The sequence below is a fragment of the Aotus nancymaae genome, unplaced genomic scaffold, assembly GCF_030222135.1.
Source record: "Aotus nancymaae isolate 86718 unplaced genomic scaffold, 86718_ANA_hifiasm-v0.15.2.pri h1tg000108l, whole genome shotgun sequence".
NCBI classification, from domain to species: domain Eukaryota; kingdom Metazoa; phylum Chordata; class Mammalia; order Primates; family Aotidae; genus Aotus; species Aotus nancymaae.
The window spans coordinates 1,208,671-1,230,804 of NW_026988523.1; the positions used below are offsets into that span (position 1 = coordinate 1,208,671).

The 22,134-nt window shown below is 40.8% G+C and overlaps 1 protein-coding gene across 1 annotated transcript in view; it reads left to right on the plus strand.

Moving 5' to 3' along the window:
- Positions 1-22,134, plus strand: part of MPZL1 (myelin protein zero like 1) — a 60,061-nt gene that overhangs the window by 21,945 nt on the left and 15,982 nt on the right. Inside the window, exons 2-4 of the mRNA XM_012444615.2 lie at positions 14,553-14,719; positions 21,023-21,236; positions 21,980-22,112. Coding sequence (XP_012300038.1) covers positions 14,553-14,719; positions 21,023-21,236; positions 21,980-22,112 — 514 coding nt within the window. The remainder of the gene's footprint in view (positions 1-14,552; positions 14,720-21,022; positions 21,237-21,979; positions 22,113-22,134) is intronic.

A 22,134-nucleotide genomic window follows, 5' to 3' on the forward strand; every position in this document is an offset into this window, starting at 1 on the left:
TTAGAGCAGAAGAAAATCCAAAATCGTGATTTACTTAGTCATTATGTCTCTTTTATCGCCTTTAGTCTGCAGCACTTCCTGAGTCATTTTCTTTAAAATTTTATGTTAATATTTTTAAATGTATATCATATAAGCCAGTTACATAGTAGATTGCCCGTCCTTCAGGTGTGTCTCGTGATTTAGGCTATCCCTATTTGGCAGGAACACCACAGAAGTGACGTCTGTTCTTCCCAGTGCCTGATCTGAGGAGAAAGGTGTTGCTCATTTGTTCCACTACTGGTGATGTCGACTTTGATCCTTGGTTAAGGTGTTATCTGCCATGTTTCTTCACTCTAAAGTAACTATTTTTTCCCCTTTGTAATTAATAACTACCTTGTTGGTAATTCTTTGTAACTAGGTAACTATCATGTTTCTCCTTAAACTTTCACTCACCATATTATCTTTCTATGAGGACAGAAGGAAAATAATACATTTTAGTAAGAGTCCCATCAAAATGGTTGTGGTGTTTAAAAAAATAACTTGAAGGAACATGAAATAGTCATTTGAAAAATATAATCATGTAGAATTACTTACTATTAGAAATTAAATGTATGTAATACTTAGTTTTTAAAGCTATCCCTCTTATAGCTAAAGTCAATTTGCTGATTTATACATGTAAAAATAATTTCATTTGTTAGTATTTTTGTTTTTGAAAAATTTAGAGATGAGTCACTCATAGAAATTTTTCTATTTGTCCAGTATTGGAGGCAGAATGAAACGAACAAAAATCCTTTGGGTAAAAACTATTCCAATAAATTGTCCAATAATTATTCTGAACATCTCTTCTTTTCCTCCCTTTTTTGTATATCTTTACAAATCAACCAAAAAGTCCACTGTTACTTTATCAGCCTGCTTAAAAATCCTCTGTGGTGCTGGGTGCGGTGGCTCACGCCTGTAATTCCAGCACTTCGGGAGGCTGAGGTGGGTGGATCACCTGTGGTCGGGAGTTCAGGACCAGCCTGACCAACATAGAGAAACCCCGTCTCTACTAAAAATACAAAATCAGCCGGGCATGGTGGTGAGTGCCTGTAATCCCAGCTACTGAGGAGGCCAAGGCAGGAGAATTGCTTGAACCCGGGAGGCAGAGGTTGCAGTGAGCCAAGATCATGTCACTGTACTCTAGCCTGGGTAACAAGAGTAAAACTCCATCTCAAAAAAAAAAAAAAAAAAAAAAATCCTCTATGGTGCCTGCTTCCTACAGGATCAGTTTTTTCCAGCTCATCTGAATTCAGTCTACCTTTTCATCTTAAAACTTTTCCTCTATTCCAGCCAAATTAATATCCATAATTCATTTTTAAACATCATCTCACATTTTTCTTTCTCTGCAAAATGCTCTTTCCAACTATTTTGATTCTTCTCAGTATACCAGATAAAATTCAAGTGCATCTTTTATAAAACATTCCCTGATCTCTTTATTTTTCAGATTTTGACATTAGCTGCATATAGTCTTATTTGCTACTTTAGGGAGATGGTTTAGGAGGAACTTATCTTAGGGAAGATACGGTGGCATAATCAACAATAAGATGCAGACCGTGTAGTGCTGACTCCCTGCTTGGAGGGCCATTGTCCCATCCCCTGCACTGTGCCATACCCTGCACACTGTAGGGACACAAAGTTTGTTGTATGCATTCTCGCGTATATGTCCACGTCCGGTATCTAATGAGACTTTATCCCCCTCAGAACTTAGGACTTACTATCTATTCAATAAATGAGTTGTTTAATTGATACTATCTTTTGAAAATTCTGATAAAGCCAGCATCTCAATAGGAAGCGGGCACAGATGTTTCCATTCCTCTCTCATATTTTACTTTCTGTTCAAGGGTGAGTGTTTACACTTTGAACTCTTTCTGGCAGTGGTGAATTAGTGCTGATTAATTTGTTCTCTTTTGCCAGATTTTTCTAGAAGTCAGAGAGAGCTTGACTGGGGTTAGGCATCCATTTAAGAGCAGGTTAGTTTCCTTATTTTAGGAAAAAAAAAATAGTGCTTATATGTTTCATTATTCAAAACGTCACTTTACAGGAATCCTAAAAATTCGGTGTTGTCTGTTCACTCCTTTTGAAAGGTTCTTTGAGAGCTCTCTGACCACCAGGAAGTATAGTAGTGCTGGGCACACTAAAGCCAAGTAACATGACGTTCCATGGCTCAAGGAGTGTGAGTCTAACAGGGGAGCTGGAGTTAGTTGCAGGGGAGATTGTGCTTTTCACTGAAAGGTGTGTCAAGTAGACTACAGTCATAGAGTCATGTACAAGAAATACTGAAGAGTGTGGCTGAAGAAGAGGTGGTAAGATCAGGGAGAGCTTTACCAAAGTCACTGTAAGCTCAGCTGGGTGCGGTGGCTCACGCCTGTAATCTCAACACTTTGGGAGGCTGAGGTGGGCGGATCACCTGAGGTTGGGAGTTCGAGACCACCCTGACCAACATGGAGAAACCTTGTCTTTAAAAGAAAAGAAAAGAAAAGAAAAAGAACAAAATCACTGTAAGCTTTCAGAGGTGGGCCACGTTCCAAGCCATGTGAGTGCAGCCCTGAGGTATGCTGGCTACGTGGCATGTTGAGGGAAGTGAGAGCAAGCTGATACCAGCTCACCACCAACGGCCTTTGCCAAATGTAAAGCAGGAAAAAGGGGGTTACTTTGAAAAGCCTAGGGTGCCATGCGAGAATTGTGGACTTTATGAAGCAATGGAGGAACTTTTAAACATGTTTTAAATAAGAAATTGTAATGGACAAATCTGCATTAAATTCAGATTTAATTAAGAATGTGCCAAAAGGATAACTCGACAGTAAACACAACTCAAAAGTACCCATAGCTCTAAAAAAGGGGAAGTATTTCTTCCCCCAGTGGTCAAAGAGCAAAACTCTTTCTGTGGTTGGTTTGTGGATAGGCCATTTGTCCATCTTCAGCAGGCTGGTTTTACATCCTGAAGTAAACTTTAATTTCTTTTTTTTCTTTTTCTTTATCTTTTTTTTTTTTTGAGACAGAGTCTAACTCTGTCACCCAGACTTGAGTGCAGTGGTGCGATCTCAGCTCACTGCAACCTCTGCCTCCCGGGTTCAAGCGATTCTTCTGTCTCAGTCTCCTAAGTAGCTGGGATTACAGACGCCCGCCACCATGCCTGGCTAATTTTTGTATTTTTATTATTTTATTTTATTTTTTTGAGACGGAGTTTCACTCTTGTTGTCCAGGCTGGAGTGCAATGGCATGATCTCAGTTCATTGCAACCTCTGTCTCCCGGGTTCAAGTGATTCTCCTGCCTCAGCCTTCCAAGTAGCTGGGAGTACAGTCATGCACCACCATGGCTGGCTAATTTTGTATTTTTAGTAGAGACGGTTTCTGCATGTTGTTCAGCCTGGTCTCGAACTCCTGACCTCAGGTGATCCACCCACCTCGGCCTCCCAAAATGCTGGGATTACTTACAGGGGTGAGCCGCCACACGCAGCAATTTTTGTATTTTTAGTAGAGACAGGGTTTCACCATGTTGGCCAGGTTGGTCTCAAACTCCCGACCTCAAGCAATCCACCTGCCTCGGCCTCCCGGAGTGCTGAGATTACAGGTGTGAGCCACCGTGCCTGGCCTTTGAATTTCTTAAAACCAAACAGAACAGTGATTTTCAAGCTCTCTTCAATAGATTCTGGCAGCCGGACTCTTATTTATTTATTTATTTATTTATTTGAGATAGTCTCACTCTATCGCTCAGGCTGGAGTGCAGTGGCACGATCTTGGTTCACTGCAACCTCTGCCTCCTATGCTCAAGGGATCCTCTCCCCTCAGCCTCCTGAGTATCTGGGACTACAGATGCGTGCCACAATGCTTGGCTAATTTTTTGTATTTTTGGTAGAGATGGGGTTTCACCATGTTGCCCAGACTGGTCTTGAACTCTTGAGTTCAAGCAAGCCACTTGTCTCAGCCTCCCAAAGTGCTGGGATTACAGGCATGAGCCACCATACCTGGCACAGCTGCACTTTAGAGCTTCCAAATGCTTGATATGCATTTCAGTTGTTTCCAGAGTACATTTTCGACCATTAAAATCACAATAAAGAATAGCGCACACACTTATTATATATATAATTTGTGGACTTTGGAGACCAGGCCATGTTAACTTAGACCACCAGTGCAGTCTTCATAATAAAGTAGATTTTTGTAATTTCTCTGTATGTAAACTTATACAAATATATTATTGATTAAGAAGGTGAGTAGAGCACCCCCTGGTATTTTGAAAAATTCAGGTTCGTGTATATGAACAAACAGGTATTTTACAAGTGAACATACCTATATCTGCAGTCAATCAAATGCCAGGCAAGACGTGGCTCATCTGCTTCAGGCGTGGTCTTATATATAACAGTATCATAAGTGAAGTCCCAACATCTCATTTGTATGCTGGGTAGTAATTACATGTTCCGAATCACCTGGGGGCCTTTTAAAAATCCTGATACACAGCACATACCCCTTACCAATTAAATCACAATTCCTGGAGGTACGGGTGGAACCAGGCATTAGTATTTTTTTTTTTAAACTTAGACTGTTTTAGAGTAGTTTTTGGTTTATAGCAAAATTGAGTGGAAGGTACAGATTTCCATTCTATCTCCTGCCTGGCCTCTCGTATTATCAGTATCTCTCACCAGAATGATACATTGTTATAGTTGAGGAACCTACAGTAACACATCATTATCACATAAATACCATTATAGTTACCTTAGGGTTCATTCTTTCTGTTGTATGTTTTATGGGTTTTGACACATGTAAAAGGACATACATCCATCATTATAATATCATATAGAGTAATTTAGTGTTTTTCAGTAGTTTCATTAGGCATCAGTATTTTTAAATCTTTAAAAATTTTTGCTGTTTTGGAGGATAGGAATATACACTTACTGCCATCAACCATAGGTGTATTCTTTCTAATCTCTAATTCTGTCCTTGTAGTAGTAACTGTATTGGCCTTTTCTGGTTTCAGTTAAATTTCGGTTCACATATCTTCTAACATCTATAAACCTGGTAAGACTTGAGAGCTCAGAAAGGTAGATTTAAGCTACCGTGGTCTTTTTCCTGAGGAGCAATTTTAATATGCCATTTCAGCCCCTGGGAAGTATAAAATATGTGTTGAGAGTGCTATTTTCTTATGTATCAGATATGCCTCCAGAGCTTTCAACATGTTCTTTATGTTAAGCATTTTAGTTCACAGTACTCTAGCAGAAGTAAAATAATCTGATTTTTCCTACTACCTTATTTTCATCTGCTTGCTAAGAACTGAGAAATGTTTGGATGCTTTATGCAGGCGATACAATTCACGCTAGCTGCAGCTGGGACATTTGTGGTGCCTGCTTAATGTTTTGAGCCTTTAGTATTTAATGGAAGCCCTGCACTGTGTAAAATCTCCTAAAAGCACTTTGTGCATCCCAGGGACCAGGCACGGTGCTTCTGCTGCTGCACTGTAGATGTTTATTTATTTGTCTCCACTAGGCTGCTAGTACATTTGAGTAGAGGCTGAGTCTCAGCATGTGTTTGAAAGAATGAATGGTTGAAGAAAGGAGAACATTTGTAGGAGAGAGAGAGACATGAACAGGACATACATAGAGGAGGGCAAGAAGAAATCCCAGGGCTTTAAAGAGTCAAGTGATTAGTTCAATGACTGGCCTGATTCAGGACCCTTTGAGCTTTTCTCATTTGAGAAACAGGAAGATCTTTGTTGGTACAAAAAAGGTTAAGGATAGATATGTGGCCAGCTGGACATCGATCATGAGCGAAAGGAATTGACTCCGAGAGGGATTTGATAATCTTGTGTGTTAATAAAATACACGGATTTTGTTGTTGTTGTTGTTGTTGTTGAGACAGTCTTACTCTGTCACTCAGGCTGGAGTGCAGTGGCACAATCACAGCTCACTGCAGCCTCAACCTCCCAGGCCCAGGCGATCCTCCTATCTCAGCCCCCTGAGTAGCTGAGATCACAGGTTTGAACCACTGTGCCCAGCTAATTTTGTTTTTTTGTGAAGACAAGGGTCTCACTATGTATCCCAGGCTGGTCTTGAACTCCTGGACTCAAGCAATCCCTTGAGTCCTTCCCTGATCCCTGCCTCAGCTTCCCAAAATGCTGGGATTACAGGCATGAGCCACTGTGTCTGGCTATATATATATATATTTTCTAATCAAATATTTCAAAAGGTGAGTCTCCTTTGGGATGATTCTCTCACCTACACAGAAAGATGATTCTTGGAGGAAACATATCTAAGTCTCCTCCAGGGTAGTGTCCGTGTTCAAACTTGACCCTGAATCATCTCTGCAAACACTTTTTGTGTTGGGCATTATGCTGAAACCATTCATTGTAGAGCCAGTTGATTTTTAAGACTGAGCTTATCTGAATTTAGTTTGATATATTGTATTCTTTTTTCATTCATTCATTCATTTTTCCTGACATTCAAACAAATGTTTGTTGAACACATTGTGAAAGGGCTAGGCATTTGTCAGGTTATGAGGGTATAATAGTGAACAAGGTAGACACAGCCCTTTGCCCTCTGAGGAGTAGAGACAGCTGATCATTCCAGTGGGGTGTGAGGAGAGCACTGACAAGGAAAGGACAGGATGTCAGGGAGCACAGGGTGTGGAGTTTGGGGCAGATGCTAAGAGGAAGTCCCTTGAGATTGAGGCCTGAAGCGTAACTATAGACAAAGAGTACAGAAGAGTGTGTTCCTGACTAATGAAAAGCTTAGTTTGTTAATACTTAGGGTTTGTTGAATGGAGTATATTTTTGCATCCACCCCTCTACTTTGTGCCATCCAGCCGAGGGAGGTCCACAATAGCAGCCCTGACTCGCAGGAGGAAGGAACCCACTTCAGCTGCAGGGTGGCCCTGTTCCCAAGAGGAATTTGAGTCTGACCCCATGGTGGCAGCAAGGCAGCTCTCCGCCTGCATTGTCTCCACCAGCAGACTTTACCCAGCCTGATTGTAAAAGTCACAGTATACACTATGAAGGAATCATGTGTGGAATTCCACTGGAACATTCTGAAGCTTAAAAAGTAAAACTTTTATTGCTTTACTAATGTCATCCTGCCTCTCTTTTACAATTTTTACTGTAAAAAGTAAAATACATACAAAAGAGTGTATGTGTGTATGGTTTACACTATCAGTATTAAAATAAGTACCCATGTACTTACCACCAGCCTGGGAAATAAAACATTACCAATAGTGTGTACCTTTCACATCCTGCCTCCTCCACCCTGTTCCAGTTGTAACTACCCTGAATTTGTATTTAGTGTTCTCTTTTGTTCCTCTCTTTTAGTATGTTTCAAAAAGTCATATTTATGCTTGTTAGGAGATATTACAGTATCAGACTGTTGCTGTGTACCAACAGAGAACAAGAGATAGGCCAGAAAGCTGTTTAAATAGATTGCTTGATTGTACTCTTAAAAGAGTACAAAGCAGGAGTTTATACTGGTAACATCAAAGTGCTTAAAAAAATTCAAAACAAAAGCCTTTTTCAATTTCAAGGAAAACCTTAACAAGGTTTGTTAAAAAGATAAGGTTTTTAGGGGCAGGGTGCTGTGGCTCATGCCTGTAATCCCAGCACTTTGGGAGGCCAAGGCGGGTGGATCACTTAAGGTCAGGAGTTCAAGACCAGCCTGACCAACATGGTGAAACCCTGTCTCTACCTTAAAAACTACAAAAATTAGCTGGGCATGGTGGTGGGTGCCTGTAGGCTCTGCTACTGGGAGGCTGAGGCTGGAGAATTGCTTGAACCCAGGAGCCTGAGGTTGCAGTAAGTTGAGATCTCGCTATTGCACTCTAGCCTGGGCAACTGAGCAAGACTCTGTCTCAAAACAAAACAAAAAAAGAGGTTTTAACAAACCAGTGTGCTATAAATGGACCCAGTAGTAACATGACATGGGATTGCTTCAACCAGTAACAGCTTCAAGATCCCCGCCTATGTTCCCTGCTGTGAAAGTGTTTCTTCCTGATAATGCTGCTACAGTGTATTTCAAATGATTTTATGGTATGCCAGTTTAAATTTACTTGGAGGAAAATCATCTTGGCATGTAATTGGGAGACATTATTTACTCTATTATTTCAGTAATTCAGAATATTGAAATAGGTCAGTCATGTCAGGAAATAGCCTCTTAGGTGAACCATTCTTGAATTTGCCTTTTTCTCTGTGTTTGTGATGGATATTGTTTCGTTTTCTATCTTTGCTTTTTTTTCTTTCTGAAATGTTCTCGTTGTCCATCTAAATTGTAAGAGTATTACATTTTGAATATCCTTTGATTATTGTAAAAATGACCCCTAGTCAGATGATTCCACAGACTTTTTGATTACTTGTCAAATGACTTTGCAGGCTTTTTTCATTTGAATTGATCTCCTATTTTGAGGGTCAGTATCACTTCATTGCTAAATGATACCTTTGAGCAACAGTATGTTTTAGAAACCTTATTCCCCAGAATACTCTAAGAGAAGGGTTGTTTGGATTTTCTTTGCTTATGTTCTTGCCCCTTAAACTCTAGCATAACTAAGCAGGATTCTCTACTCCTTATAGAACAGTTCCCCAGAGAGAAAGTAAGCTCAGCTCATTACCATGTTGAAGTTTGTATGCAAGTTTATGTGGAGCTCAGATTCCAAAGTTGGCAGGATATGAAAATGTTTGTATATCATTTAATCTATTTTATTTATTTCATTTCTGTGTTTTTATTCCCAAAACAACTGGGTTTTTTTTCACGGATCAACAGGAGACTTTTTTTTTTCCGTCTATGAGTTTTTCAACCAAAGCTCTACTACATTTCACAGCCATTTTTGCCACTGTGCCTGTGCCATAATTATAAATCCTCGGCCTCAAAGGAACCCATTTAATATCTTATTCAGATTGGGATTCTAGTCTTTAGTGACATGGAATGTAGATTAGAACAGTATAGTTTCTGTATATCTCAATGGTCCTTACATTTGCATTTTTAGCCATTTTAATTAGTTCCTAAAAACTCTTTTTTATGACTCTGTCAATGAGCTATCTGAATTCAACAATAATTTTACTGTATATTCCCATAATACTCCTAGACTCTTAAAAAAAAGTTGGGGAAATGGACAGAGCAAACCATTCCCAATTGTTTAAGAAAGCAGTGAGCTCATCCGTTGCTCGGACTGCATGGAATACAGCCTGAGAGGGAAACCTGTGATTTAGTTTCTCTCTTTACGCACACAGGAGAACACTTCCTTCTAACAAGATGCCATTCATGCTCATCACAGTTGGTCAGAAACTGCTGCTCTATGCTTGGTAAAAGTTAATTTGGATTTTAGATGCTGTGTGCAAGGAAACCAGGTGCAGTTTTAAGCAAGGATCTTCTCCCTGCAATCAACTACATAGAGCACCCAGCTCTCAGCGTTTCACACAGTTGGCCAGTTGGCTACTCTTCCCTTGTCTCTTATGGCATCAAGATTTCCTGGGTACCTTTGGTCTCTTTGTCCATAGCATTCTCTATCAGGGGTACACTCACCATAGGCAGAGGAAAAACATGGTGACCAGGGTGGCTGCTGCAACATATTTGAGGGGGTCAGGCTAGGCAATGAAGTCCGAGAGGTGGCCAGGAGTTAGCTCATGTAGGACTTTGTGGGCCACGTGAAGACTGGCCTGATCCTGGCTGATGGGAAACCCTAAGAAGATTTGGAGTAGAAGAGTGGTACGAGCTGACCTGAATTTTAGCAAGATCTCTGGCCTCTCTGTGGACCAGTTGCTGTGAAGTGGGGAAGGCTGGAGGAGGCAGACACTAGTTAGGAAGCTGTCGATATTTAATCTAGGTGAAAGATGACGGTGACTTGGACCAAGATGGTGACACTAAATGAGGCAGAGAGAGATCAATTTTTAGACAGGTTTTTAAGTAGAGATGACATGTGCAGCTGACAGCTTGGAAGAAAGTTGTGCGAAAGAGAGGAGTCACAAAACAGTCCAGGATTTTGGTCTCAGCCACTAGAAAACTGGCTTTGCCATTTACTGACTTGGAGAAGACCATGGAAAGGAAGTTTGGGGGTTGGAATCTCGAGTTTAATTTGGGCATACTAAATTTGAGATGATGCCAATTATATCCAAGTGAAGTTGAGTGTGTGTGTGTGTGTGTGTGTGTGTAGGTGTCATCAGCATTTGGGAGCATTTGAAACTGGATGAGGTCACCAAGAGAAGGAATGTTAAATAGATAAACAGTATGAGAAATGTTCTGGGCTCTTACTCAAATAGCAGTTAGGAGAACCAGGGAATGAGCAGTCAATGAGATAAGAGAATCAAGAGGGAGAGGCTTTCCAAAAGCTAAACTGTTAAAAAAGAAAAAAAGTTTCAAGAGGGAGTAACTGTCAAAGGTTTCAGATAAGTCAATAAGACAAGATTTGAGAATTAACCATGGAGGTCATTGCATTCTTTAACAAGAACAGTTTCTGTGGAGTAACAGAGATGAAAGCCTAAATTGGATTTATTCAAGAGAACACAGGAGGAGAGAGACTGGACACAGTGTGAACAGACAATTCTTTCAAGATTGGTAAAATAAAGGAGGACAAAGGGGCCTGCAGGGAGATGCAAAGTCAAGGTTTTTCCTCTAAACCTGGGATATAAATATAAATATGTATGTTTATATGGCTGCTGGTGGTAATTCAGTAGTGAGTGAAAATTCAGAAGAAGGGGAATTGCTGGACCAATGAATGTCCTTTGGTAGGCAAGAAAAGATGAGATGTAATGTGCAGTGGAGAGGTTGATCCTGGGGAGGAATGCAGATAGACACTCCTACATAGGAGTGCAGGGAAAGCAGAACCTGTGAGCACAGATGCAGGGAGTTGGGTAGCTGTGGTGTCTGGACATAGGGAAGTTCTCTTCTCATTGCTTCTGGTTTCTCAATGAAATAAGAAACTTAGTCATTATATGGGAGTGAGAAACCTGAGAAAGTGGGAATTTGAGGTTAGAGAGGACGGTTTAAAATAGTCCTCTAGGGAAATGGAAACCAGATGGATTAGGGCAATGTGGATGGATTGCCAGACCCCATTAGGAGTCCCTTTGACGTTAGTGACCATAAATTTAAGGTGAAAATAGGCAGTGGGATTGTGTGCTTTTGTCCAGCCATGGTCAGCCACTCTGGTAGAGTTGCAGAGTGGGTAGAGAATTGGATTTAACCAGGATGGCGGTTTGGCCAGATGAAGGCACTGAAGGGAGAGATGGGAGAGCCGATTTTGCTCGCACAGGGGTGAGTTCAGTGGTGGCCCATGGGATTTAATCTGAGTAAGACAAATGACGACATGCTGGGATTTTAGTTTCTGATGTAGCTTAAGGATCAGTGAACTTAGGGTTTTGGAGGATATTGAAAAGCCAAGAGGTGATCAGTTAGGGAGTAGAAAATCCTGAAATTGCAGTTCTGGAGTGGATGCAGATACTGATGATAGGGTCTAAAGCTGTGATTCTCAGCCGGGGCGATTTCACCTCTGAGGAGGCATTTGCAGTGTCTGGAGACATTTTTGGTTGTCACAGCTGGAGGCAGGGGAGATGCTATTGTTAACTACCAGAGGCCAGGGGTGCTGCTCAACATCCTACAAGGCACAGTACAGTTTCCCACAACAAAGAATTATCTGTCCCAATTGTCAGAAGTGCTGAGGTTGAGAAGCCCTGGTTTAGGGTAGGATAACAGAAAAACTTCAGCCGAATTAAATCTGAAGGAGTTTAATTGAGCATTGAATGAATCACGAATTGGGCAGCCTTCTGAGCCAAGGTAGGCTCAGAGACGCCAGCGCAGCCACGTGGTAGAAGATTTATGGGCAGAAAAAGGAAAATGACATACAGAAAACCTGAGTGAGGTACAGAAACAGCTGGATTGATTATAGCTTGGCGTTTGCCTTATTTGAGCACAGTTCGAACAGTTAGCTACATTTGATTGGCTAAAACTTGGTGATTGGCACAAGGTCATTGGCTACAGTCTGTTTATACCTACACTTGTTATAGTTCATAGTGAATAGAAAAACCCTTAGGCCGAACTTAAAATATGTAAGGAGGCAGCTTTAGGCTAAACTTGATTGAACAGGTATGGCCATAAGGAATGAGTGGCTGGGGTGGGCCTGATCTTACGTAACCGGATTATAGGAGAAGATGAACGGACTAGGATTTTAGAAGGTTTATCTTACGACTGATGAAATCTCCAAAAATGATGACAAGAGTAGTATTAGAGGAAAGCATAGATAGCCAGGGATGAGAGGAAGTTAATTTCCCTGTGTATGGAGTCATTTTCTTTTTCTTGAGCTAGCTGATTGGCCAGCGTTGGATTTCACAATCCTGACTAAGAGCTACATTTTCAAATTAGCCAACGAATGTTGTGTGCTTTTTTTAAAAAGCCGCCTGTTTATTAACCAGCTTTGGTATAAAATCTCTGTCTTAAATAAGATGCCTAAAAGCCGTTTGGGAATTTGGTTAGTCTTTTTGCTCAAATTCTGTGACTGTAAACTTGGACACTTGGTCTAGTTCCATCTTTGTGTCCCAGGATGATCTTGCAACCAGGCCTTGAGGCAGGGATCTGGTTTAAGAAAATCCTTGAATCCTTAATTATAGACTTTAGAGACCGTGGCTTTCCAGTGCTTATCACCATGAGAAAACTAGTCAAAATCACACAGAGTGAATAAGGGTTGCAAGCCAGTGCTGCTTCCTGGAATAAGCTGCTCCGCTAGTCTAGTCTTGTGCTTTGTCCTTCATTTTGAACTCAAGTGCCCTGAGGCTGCTTTTCTGCCTACCCACAATAGCAAGGAACTCTTTTGTTTGCATCTCCTCTGAAAGAAATGCTTATTTTGAGGTTTGGACCACAAATAATAATCTATTGTTCCCTGTAATAATAATCCACCCTCTTTAGCAGAAAAAAAATCTGTTTGATGCAGTATGGCTATCAGTTTATTTAAAAGAATAGCCAAAAGTGCCCATTGTGTCCTGAGAATAAACATTTGCAAGATGGTTGGGAGGAATGGGGGAGTATTCTTTTTCTCCTTGGCTGAGAGTCAGTTAAGTCTTCAAGGAGAAAAAATTCTGTAAATGACCATCAGTCCTGGCTGACAATACTCTTCCTTATTCTGCCCGTCTGTTGCATTCTGAGAATAATTGCAACACTGCAGATATTTATATCTTGCAGAAATAGATGCAAACTATTTCTTTTAAAAATATCGAAGGTGGGTATTCTTAACAATTTTAGGCCAAATAAGTTTTTTTTTCTGACTTTTATTTTGTCTGTGAAAGCATTTCTTTTATAGCAGTTAAAGTGTGTTCAAATTAGCAATCTTTAACAATTTGGCAAATACTTTTAGTAGCAGTCCTTAGTTCCTGCAGCTGCCTATGATTGCAGATCTTGAAAAAAAAAGCCATTTTTATATTCCAAGTGGTAAACACATTTTAATTACTGTTTCCTGGGCTTAGGCTAACTGACAAAACTTGATGGGTGAAGTGACAATGTGATATACAGTGCAATCAGCTGTTTCTTAAGTACATACTTACCTAGCACACTGAAATCTTACCGTAGGTATGATTTCACTAACAAAACCAAAGTATGCATTTTCTACCTTAAGTTCTTTATAGGAAAAAGATCGGTTAAATAATAAACATGACTTTAAAATGAAGTTATAGCTTAGGATAGTTTTAATTGCTTTACATATGGATGATGAGAAAAGTTCAGTGTGATAACAATTGGCAGCGTAACAGATGAGCATGAGAACAACTTAAAGACATAAAAATACGTCTGTCACATCATTAAAAATAGATCATCAGGGAAGCCACCAAGATAGGTGAATGAATGAAGTGTCGTAAATCCATACAATTGTATGTTATTCAGCAATAAAAAGAAAGGAGATACCATGTCACAGAAACACATGGAAGAAACCTAAATGCATATTGCTAAGTGAAAGAAGCCAACCTGAAAAGGCTACATGCTGTGTGATTTTAACTAGGTAACATTTGAGAAGAGGCAAACCTATAGAGACAGTATAAGGTCAGTGTTTGTCAGGGGTGTAGGGGAAAGGAGGGCCGGAATAAATTGGTGTAGCGCAGGAGATACTTAGGGAGTGAAACTGTTCTGTGTGATTCTGTAGAGGTGGAGACGTCACTATACACGTTTGTCAAAATCCATGGATCTACAACACTAACACAAACCCTAATGTAAACTGTGGACATACCAGATGTTAGTAATAAGAGAAGCAGGGTGGCCGGGAGGAGTGAGGGAATATGAGAATTCTACTTTCTACTCAATGTTTCTGTAAACCTAAAACTGCTCTTCTTAAAAGTCTATTAATTTAAAAATATATATTCAATATAGCCAAACTAGTAAAAATGTCTTAACTAAAAAGCAATACAAACCTAAACTATCAGCAATTGTTCTGTTTGTAGGAAATACTTAGGTATAGAATATTCTGCCAGAAATATATAATGGCAGTGAATTACTATATATATCTAGGAACTTTCCTGTATCTTTTCTTGTCTGGCAAAAATGCACAGTGCTATTCATGCTAAGTCCTACTTTTAACTACCCTTATTCTTTTCTCTTCAGTGATAGCTGGAGTATCAGCCTTGGAAGTATATACACCAAAAGAAATCTTCGTGGCAAATGGTACACAAGGGAAGCTGACCTGCAAGTTCAAGTCTACTAATACGACTGGCAGGTTGACCTCAGTCTCCTGGAGCTTCCAGCCAGAGGGAGCTGACACTGCCGTGTCGGTAAGAATGCTTAACTGCTCTTGGCTGTCCTACCTCACAGGTTTCTTTACTGCTGTATAATTAGTGATCCATTCTTCCGATTGCTCATTTTCAGAATGAGTGTATTTGTTATCTATTATAGACTTCAAGGCTCTTCTCTTGCTTCAAACTTTCCAGGAAAAAATAAGTTCAGCATCTCTTAAATGCAGCTGGTTTCCTTGTCTTTGCATGTGATTCTCCCCTTGCCCTCCCCTCAGTTCCTCTCCACCATCAAATCCCATTCTGAAATTGATCTTAATTAACCACAGTGACTCTAATCAGGATTTATTCTGCATCTTTTCATCTTTCATTGCCCCATTTTTATTGGTATTTATGTATTCCCAAATTTTATATGTGTGTGTGTGTGTATATATATATACACACACACATATACACACACCTTATATATACCTTCTGATTTGATTTTTTAAAATTTAACATATAGTCCTTCTGATTTAGCAATATTGATTGGGATCTTACTATGTAGTAGGTTATGTAGGGCCTTCAAAAGTGTCTAAAACAGAATCCTTGCTCTCACCCAGAGATGATTGAGAGGAAGGCTGATATATAGATGACTCTGGAGTAAGATGAAGGATGTAACAGAAATATAGCACTAGAGGGTTGAGGAAAAAGGTTAGTTAGTAACCAGTGGAGTGCTAGTTATGCAGTGGGTGTTTATTAAACATGAACTGACTATACTGGTTCTTGTCTGTAAAATGGAGATGATAAAACCTCGCACACAGGGGTGTTAGGATCAAGTGAGATTAGACAAGGTAAGTGCTCAGGAGACGGTCTAGCTCTTGAATTACTAATATACATGATTGGTTGTTACTGTTGCTCTCCCAGCATGTTGAATGCCCTTCAGATACTGGCACACATTTTAGCACTGTTGCTGCACATTTCAGGTTGTCAGTACTTGGCAAGGACAGTCTGTCATCTTTAAGAATACCCATCTCAGCCGGGCGCGGTGGCTCAAGCCTGTAATCCCAGCACTTTGGGAGGCCGAGGCGGGTGGATCACGAGGTCAAGAGATCGAGACCATCCTGGTCAACATGGCGAAACCCCGTCTCTACTAATACAAAAAATTAGCTGGGCACAGTGGCGCGTGCCTGTAATCCCAGCTACTCAGGAGGCTGAGGCAGGAGAATTGCCTGAACCCAGGAAGCGGAGATTGCGGTGAGCCGAGATCGCGCCATTGCGCTCCAGCCTGGGTAACAAGAGCGAAACTCCGTCTCAAAAAAAAAAAAAAAAAAAAAAAAGAATACCCATCTCTTCTTCTAGTTAGATTTGTGGATCACCACCTAGGTGTAGGGTCCATCATATGCCTGTGCCATTCAATCTTCACAGCTCTGTGAGGAAGACGGGGTGGGGAAGATCAGACACTGACTCGAGAGTTACTCACCCATGGCCACACCACACAGGTTCGATTTGTTTAAACTTCAGTACGGTATGATTTCCCTTACATGTTATTTCTCAGGTAGAAAAATCTGCTAATAATATTTACTGCCTCATAGGTTTTAGGGATTACCTAAGGCAGTGCTTCTTGGTGCTTTTTAAAATTTATTTTTAAAAGGAGCCTTTTGACATTTTTTCTTAATCTTTGCCCCCTTCTATGAAATTTTATTGTTGTAGATACCCTCTGTATCTGTTTTACATATAAAAGCGTAAGATTTTCTCCAAACTTTTCACCCAAGAGCCAGTGTTTGCCCCCGTGGGGGAGAATCTCCCCTATGGAGAATGCATAGTCTAGAGGTCTTTTTTTTTCTTGAAATGGTGTCTTGCTCTGTCACCCAGACTGGAGTGTGGTGGCACAATCTTGGCTCTCTGCAACCTCCACCTCCTGGGTTCAAGTGATTCTCCTGCTTCAGCCTCCCAAGGAGCTGGGACCACTGGCATGTGCCACAACGCCTGGCTAGATTTTTGTATATTTAGTAGAGACAGGATTTCACTGTGTCAGCCAGGATGGTCTCAATCTCCTGACCTTGTGATCTACCTGCCTCGGCCTCCCAAAGTGCTGTGATTCCAGGTGTGAGCCACCACGCCCAGCTGTCTAAAGGTCTTTATAAGAGAGGCTCTCCCTTCTAGTAGCCATAAGGGTGAGCACAGAATCCATATCATGGAAGACATGCAAAAGCATTCTCTTGCTTCACATAAATATGGCATCAGCATAGAACATACACTAATGTTCCCATAGAGGCAAGATTAAACACATAAGTTTACTCAAGAGAGTCCAAAGAACTATTTAAACTTGAAAAGATTTCCCACTGAAGTCTTCTGCAAGAGTGGGTGTGAGGGCCATTATTGAAGTCCATAGAAAATCAGGCAATCATCAGGCAGACAACCAAAGGTGATAACCTTCTTTTAAAGAGCAGTTCCATTATGCTGGAAACATTCTTGTGATGTGGGTCCATGGAGGTTTACATAACTCAAGACTTAATATTAAGAACATGCTGTATTTCTGATTAATATTTTTAGCTAATCAATTTATACTTATGAGTCTGATTGCAGTTAATCCCAGCATGTTCAGTTATTGACATAGGATCTTTTAATTCCAAAACGTTGGGGACACATTTAATAAGATGAGTGGGTTGCTTTTTGCTTTCATAGATTTTACAAGAAAAGTATATTCAAACCCACTATATTCAAAAGCCATAATATAGATGGCTTTTCTGGCCCATGGCCTTGGGATCCATGTGTCTGAAACTGAACTCATTTTTTCTCCCGTTTCTCTTTTCTGCTTGTTTTTTTAGGGTAGTTGTATTCTTCTAGAGATGAGTTTTGTGATCATTTTTGTTTTGTTTTGTGTTTTCTGTCCTTTCCTTCCCTATCCCCTACCACATCCCTTCTGTCCCCAAGAAATAAGAACCTTGCTGGTTCTTCCTACTTTGTTTCTGGTGTCTAGCTTTTTGTCAGCCTTCCTGTGTCTCTGCTCTCTATTCAGCAGCGTTAACTGTGTGTCTGGTCTTGTGCAGTAGCCCCTTGTTGTTCTTCTGCTTCTGTTTTTTCATCTTTCAATCCAACCCTTATATGCAAGCAGGTGCGTAGTCTTACAACAGTTTCACCTTGCCACTGCAGGTTGTCAGAAACCTAGATCCCCGTTGCTGACAACGCTTGTCTAGAATTAAAAGCTTATTACACTTTGGCTCAGCCTACCACTTTAGCCTCACTTCTGTTCTCTTATAGAATCATTTCCAGTGTAGTAAAAATGCTTTGTGCTTTGTTTTCCTACTTCTGAACACTTGCCATTTAAGCTGTACCCCATCTTTACCTTCTGACTCCTCCATAAGGCCTCTTTTTTTTTTTTTAATTAAAAAAAACCAAAAAACACCTTTTAGCCCTTAAAACTCACTACCCTTATCTGGGCCACTCCTGTAATACAGATCCCTTAATATGATAATTTTCCTCTTCTTCATCCTGAATATAGGTGTTTTCAGAGGACATGCCTGTCTCACATCATTAGTGTTCCTTACAGCTTTAGCACCATGGCTTGTACTTTAAAAATATTGATTGATAATGATTTCTAGTCTTTTCTGTGAATTTTTCACTGTTTTATTTTCATCTCTCACTGGTTTGATCAAGGCATTATTCCTCAGTTTGGTTCAGCAAACTATGTAGTTCCCGCTATGTGCTAAATGCTAAGGAGAGATAAATACAACTTATCCTCTGCCTTCAAACGGCCCCTAGTCGATGAGGGAGCCGTCTTGGACCAAGTGGTGGGTGTAGCTCGTTCCCGCTGGTTCAGAAATGCGGGCAGGGAATGTGTGGAGATGTTGTGGGACGGGAAGGCAGAGACCAGATGACAGAAGGATTCGTTTGCAAAACTGAGAGTTTATGGTTCATTTTCTGGTGAAGAAGAAAGAGCGAAGGACTTAGAACAGGTAAGACATGATCTTACACGAGAGACATTAAACATTGGAAATAGTATAAGTGTTGAAATCAAAGCTGGATTTGAAGTCCATCTCTAAAACCTGTGACTTTTGGAAAGTCACCAAGGTTTCCTGAGCCTCGCGTTTCCTATTTGTGAAGTATCACATAGGTGAATCTCACCTTGCAGGGTGCTTGTGAGGGTTAGAGAGTTGTTGAGAGACAGTTTTCCATGGGTCTTTCATGTTTTGCACACCTTGCTAGCAAAGGCACTGGCTGCCTTTGTTCTGGGCTTCTTCGTGCAGTAACTAGCCTTGGAAGACAGAGATGATGTTTCCCTCTGGAGCAGAGGACAGATTTGTATACTCTTTAGTATATAAAGGTAGTGTCTCCCTTCAGGGCTAAAGTCAGACATGTCTTATGCCCTTTGTAAGAGATTTATGTTCCCTGAGCTTGGGATTCCTCAGCTGTGATGCAGTGCCTCTGCTTGTACAACATCCATGTGAGCCTCTCCCTGTCATCGCTGTGGGACTTGAGGGGCAGGGGGAACAAACGCATTTGTTTATGAGTCTTCTTAATGGGAGTGAAGATTTCACAGGAGTCCGTGTCTTCTGTCAGCATCCATGAATCCATGGCCAACTAACTTTGTTAGCTCGCAAGTAGGGTAAAATCTCAGACCCTTCATGGTTCTTTTTTTTTTTTTTTTGAGACGGAGTTTCACTCTTGTTACCCAGGCTGGAGTGCAATGGCGCGATCTCGGCTCACTACCACCTCCGCCTCCTGGGTTCAAGCAATTCTCCTGCCTCAGCCTCCTGAGTAGCTGGGACTACAGGCATGTGCCACCATGCCCAGCTAATTTTTGTATTTTTAGTAGAGACGGGGTTTCACCATGTTGACCAGGATGGTCTCGATCTTTTGACCTCGTGATCCACCCGCCTCGGCCTCCCAAAGTGCTGGGATTATAGGTGTGAGCCACCGCGCCCGGCCCCTTCATGGTTCTTAACAAGCATTTAAGTCATAGGAAATACAGGGCAAATATTTTTATGAATGTTAATAATAATAACCATTATTCTTTATCAGTGATCATTTAGGCATTGTGGAGGAAGATGAGTTAGCCATACCAGTTAAGAGGCCATAGTCCAAGATGATGAAAGCGTAAAAGCAGATATTATCAGAGGGAACTGAATAGAGAGAAGAGAGAACTAAGAGAAACTAATGACACAGATTGACAATATTGGGGGATTAATTGGCTGGGAAGAAAGAGAATCAAGGATTACTCCAAGATTTATGGTATAGGAAAGAAACAGTAGCCATCAGTGAAGACGGGATACATGACGACAGGAAGATGAAGTTTGTAGAAGAAGGTGACAAGTTTGGGGGAGAAGGGCAGCCAGGTGGTAAAGTGAGCAGGCAACTGGGCGAGGAGTCTAGAGCGAAAGGAATGCGATCGATGGAGAGGGAGGTTTAGGAGTAAGAAAATCTAGATCATCGTTAAATCATGGGAATGGATGAGTCTGCACTGGGGTTTTCAGCGTGCTCAAAGGGTTCTGAAAATTGCTAATGAAACTGGTTTCTACCCTCAGCCCCACCATCACCCCATCCAGAACCAGAACAAACACATCAGGCCTCCAGGATAGCTGCTTAGATAAGAGCTGAGTGTGAGGATAGATCCCCTCCCACTGGGCCTTAACTTGCTTCCAGGGTGCTGAGTTTGACAAGGTTTACTTTGAGAAAACAGTTCCTTTGCTGAAAGCAGGACTTAGGAGAAAGTGAGGAGTGGAAAGAGAAAGAGTCCAAACGCTGAACTTTCAAAAGCCGGAAAGAGTAGCTTGTGCTATCTGGGCTTTGTTCCTTTCACACACCCATGGCTTTTCCATAGCAAACCAGAAGAAAGAGGGAGAAACCCACAGATTAACTGATCTGTGATATTTAGGATTCTTTTCCTTTGTGCCTCTGTGTATCTTAGTGGTAAGCTAAGTGAACACTAAGCTTTCTGAAACCTTGGGAATCACTAGGCTCAATCATGGTGTTATTGGAAGAGCATTGGCTTTGAAGACTCAGATGAGCCTAAATTTTACTCTGGGTCCCCAGCTTACTATCATTGGGACCTTGGGAAAATGACTGCTCTGTCTCCATTTTGTCTTTTATAACATTATGGGTGGTAATAATGATATCAGTGAAATATTGAGAGGATTAGCAGTGGTATATGAGTCTGATTCTTCCATTAAAACCTGGCAGAGTTGAGCCCCATGATCTCTAAACTTCTGTCTGGCTTAGATTCCGTAAGTTGTGATTTGTAATGCGCTGTTGCATTTCTTTCAGTATGAAGTCTTTAAAAGAACCTTTCATAGCATGCACATTACAGAGTTTAGGAATTCTGCCTTTGAGAATAGTTCATGTGTTCCTTTTTTCTAATTGCAGTTTTTCCACTACTCCCAAGGGAACGCGTACCCTGGGAATTATCCACCATTTAAAGACAGAACCAACTGGGCTGGAGACCTTGACAAGAAAGATGCATCAATCTACATAGAAAATATGCAGTTTATACACAATGGCACCTATATCTGTGATGTCAAAAACCCTCCTGACATCGTTGCCCAGCCTGGACACATTAGGCTCTATGTCATAGAAAAAGGTACTTCCGTGGGTATTTTGGCAGTAATAATGCAGTCTCCTTTATCTCATGTTCGGTCAGAGGACAAGAATGTCATTTCAAGGTGGGTTTGGAGGGAGGATTTTTGCAATACAGTTGTGCTCCCTGTTGCCATGAACCTGTGGCTCTACCAAACACAGTTGGGGAACTGTTGCTTATTCTGACCCAGAGTAGTGGGTTTCTCCATTTTTATTCCTACTGTCTGGAGCCGTTGGTCTAATTTCAGGAGTATTAATTTTTCAGTGTTAATTAGAAGAAAGACTAAATTCATTATGTTTGGATGTGATGGGCAGTGGAAAGAAGGAGATTAATACTGTTTTACATTCTCCAGGAGAAAGTTTACATTTTCAACAATAGCACAGTTATTTATTTTTTTTGATTTTGAGAAAGAACAGGAAATGCAGGTTCTGGTGTCTCATTTTTGAGACAAAGCTTGCTTTGTTGGAGAATAGATCGAGGTAAATTCACACCTCCAGTTTCTCTTTAGAGCACTTTAGAGGGATTGTGGGTGTAGAAATGCTTAGTTCCATATTTCATTCTTTCTCATCTAATATTTATGTGTCGTGAATTAGATAGTAATAGGATAGATAGTAGGATCTCATAATTGGGATAATAAAAGAGGGTATGGTAACTGCTAAAGGAAGATACTTGCTTGTTAATTTAGTAAAAATCCTGTTTCTCTCTGTAGCAATGTACCTTAAAACCATTTTGTTCTTTCTCTCTAGAGAGTTTGCCTGTGTTTCCAGTTTGGGTAGTGGTGGGCATAGTTACTGCTGTGGTCGTAGGTCTCATTCTGCTCATCAGCATGATTCTGGCTGTCCTCTATAGAAGGAAAAACTCTAAACGGGATTACACTGGGTAAGAAGCACTGTTTTTTAGG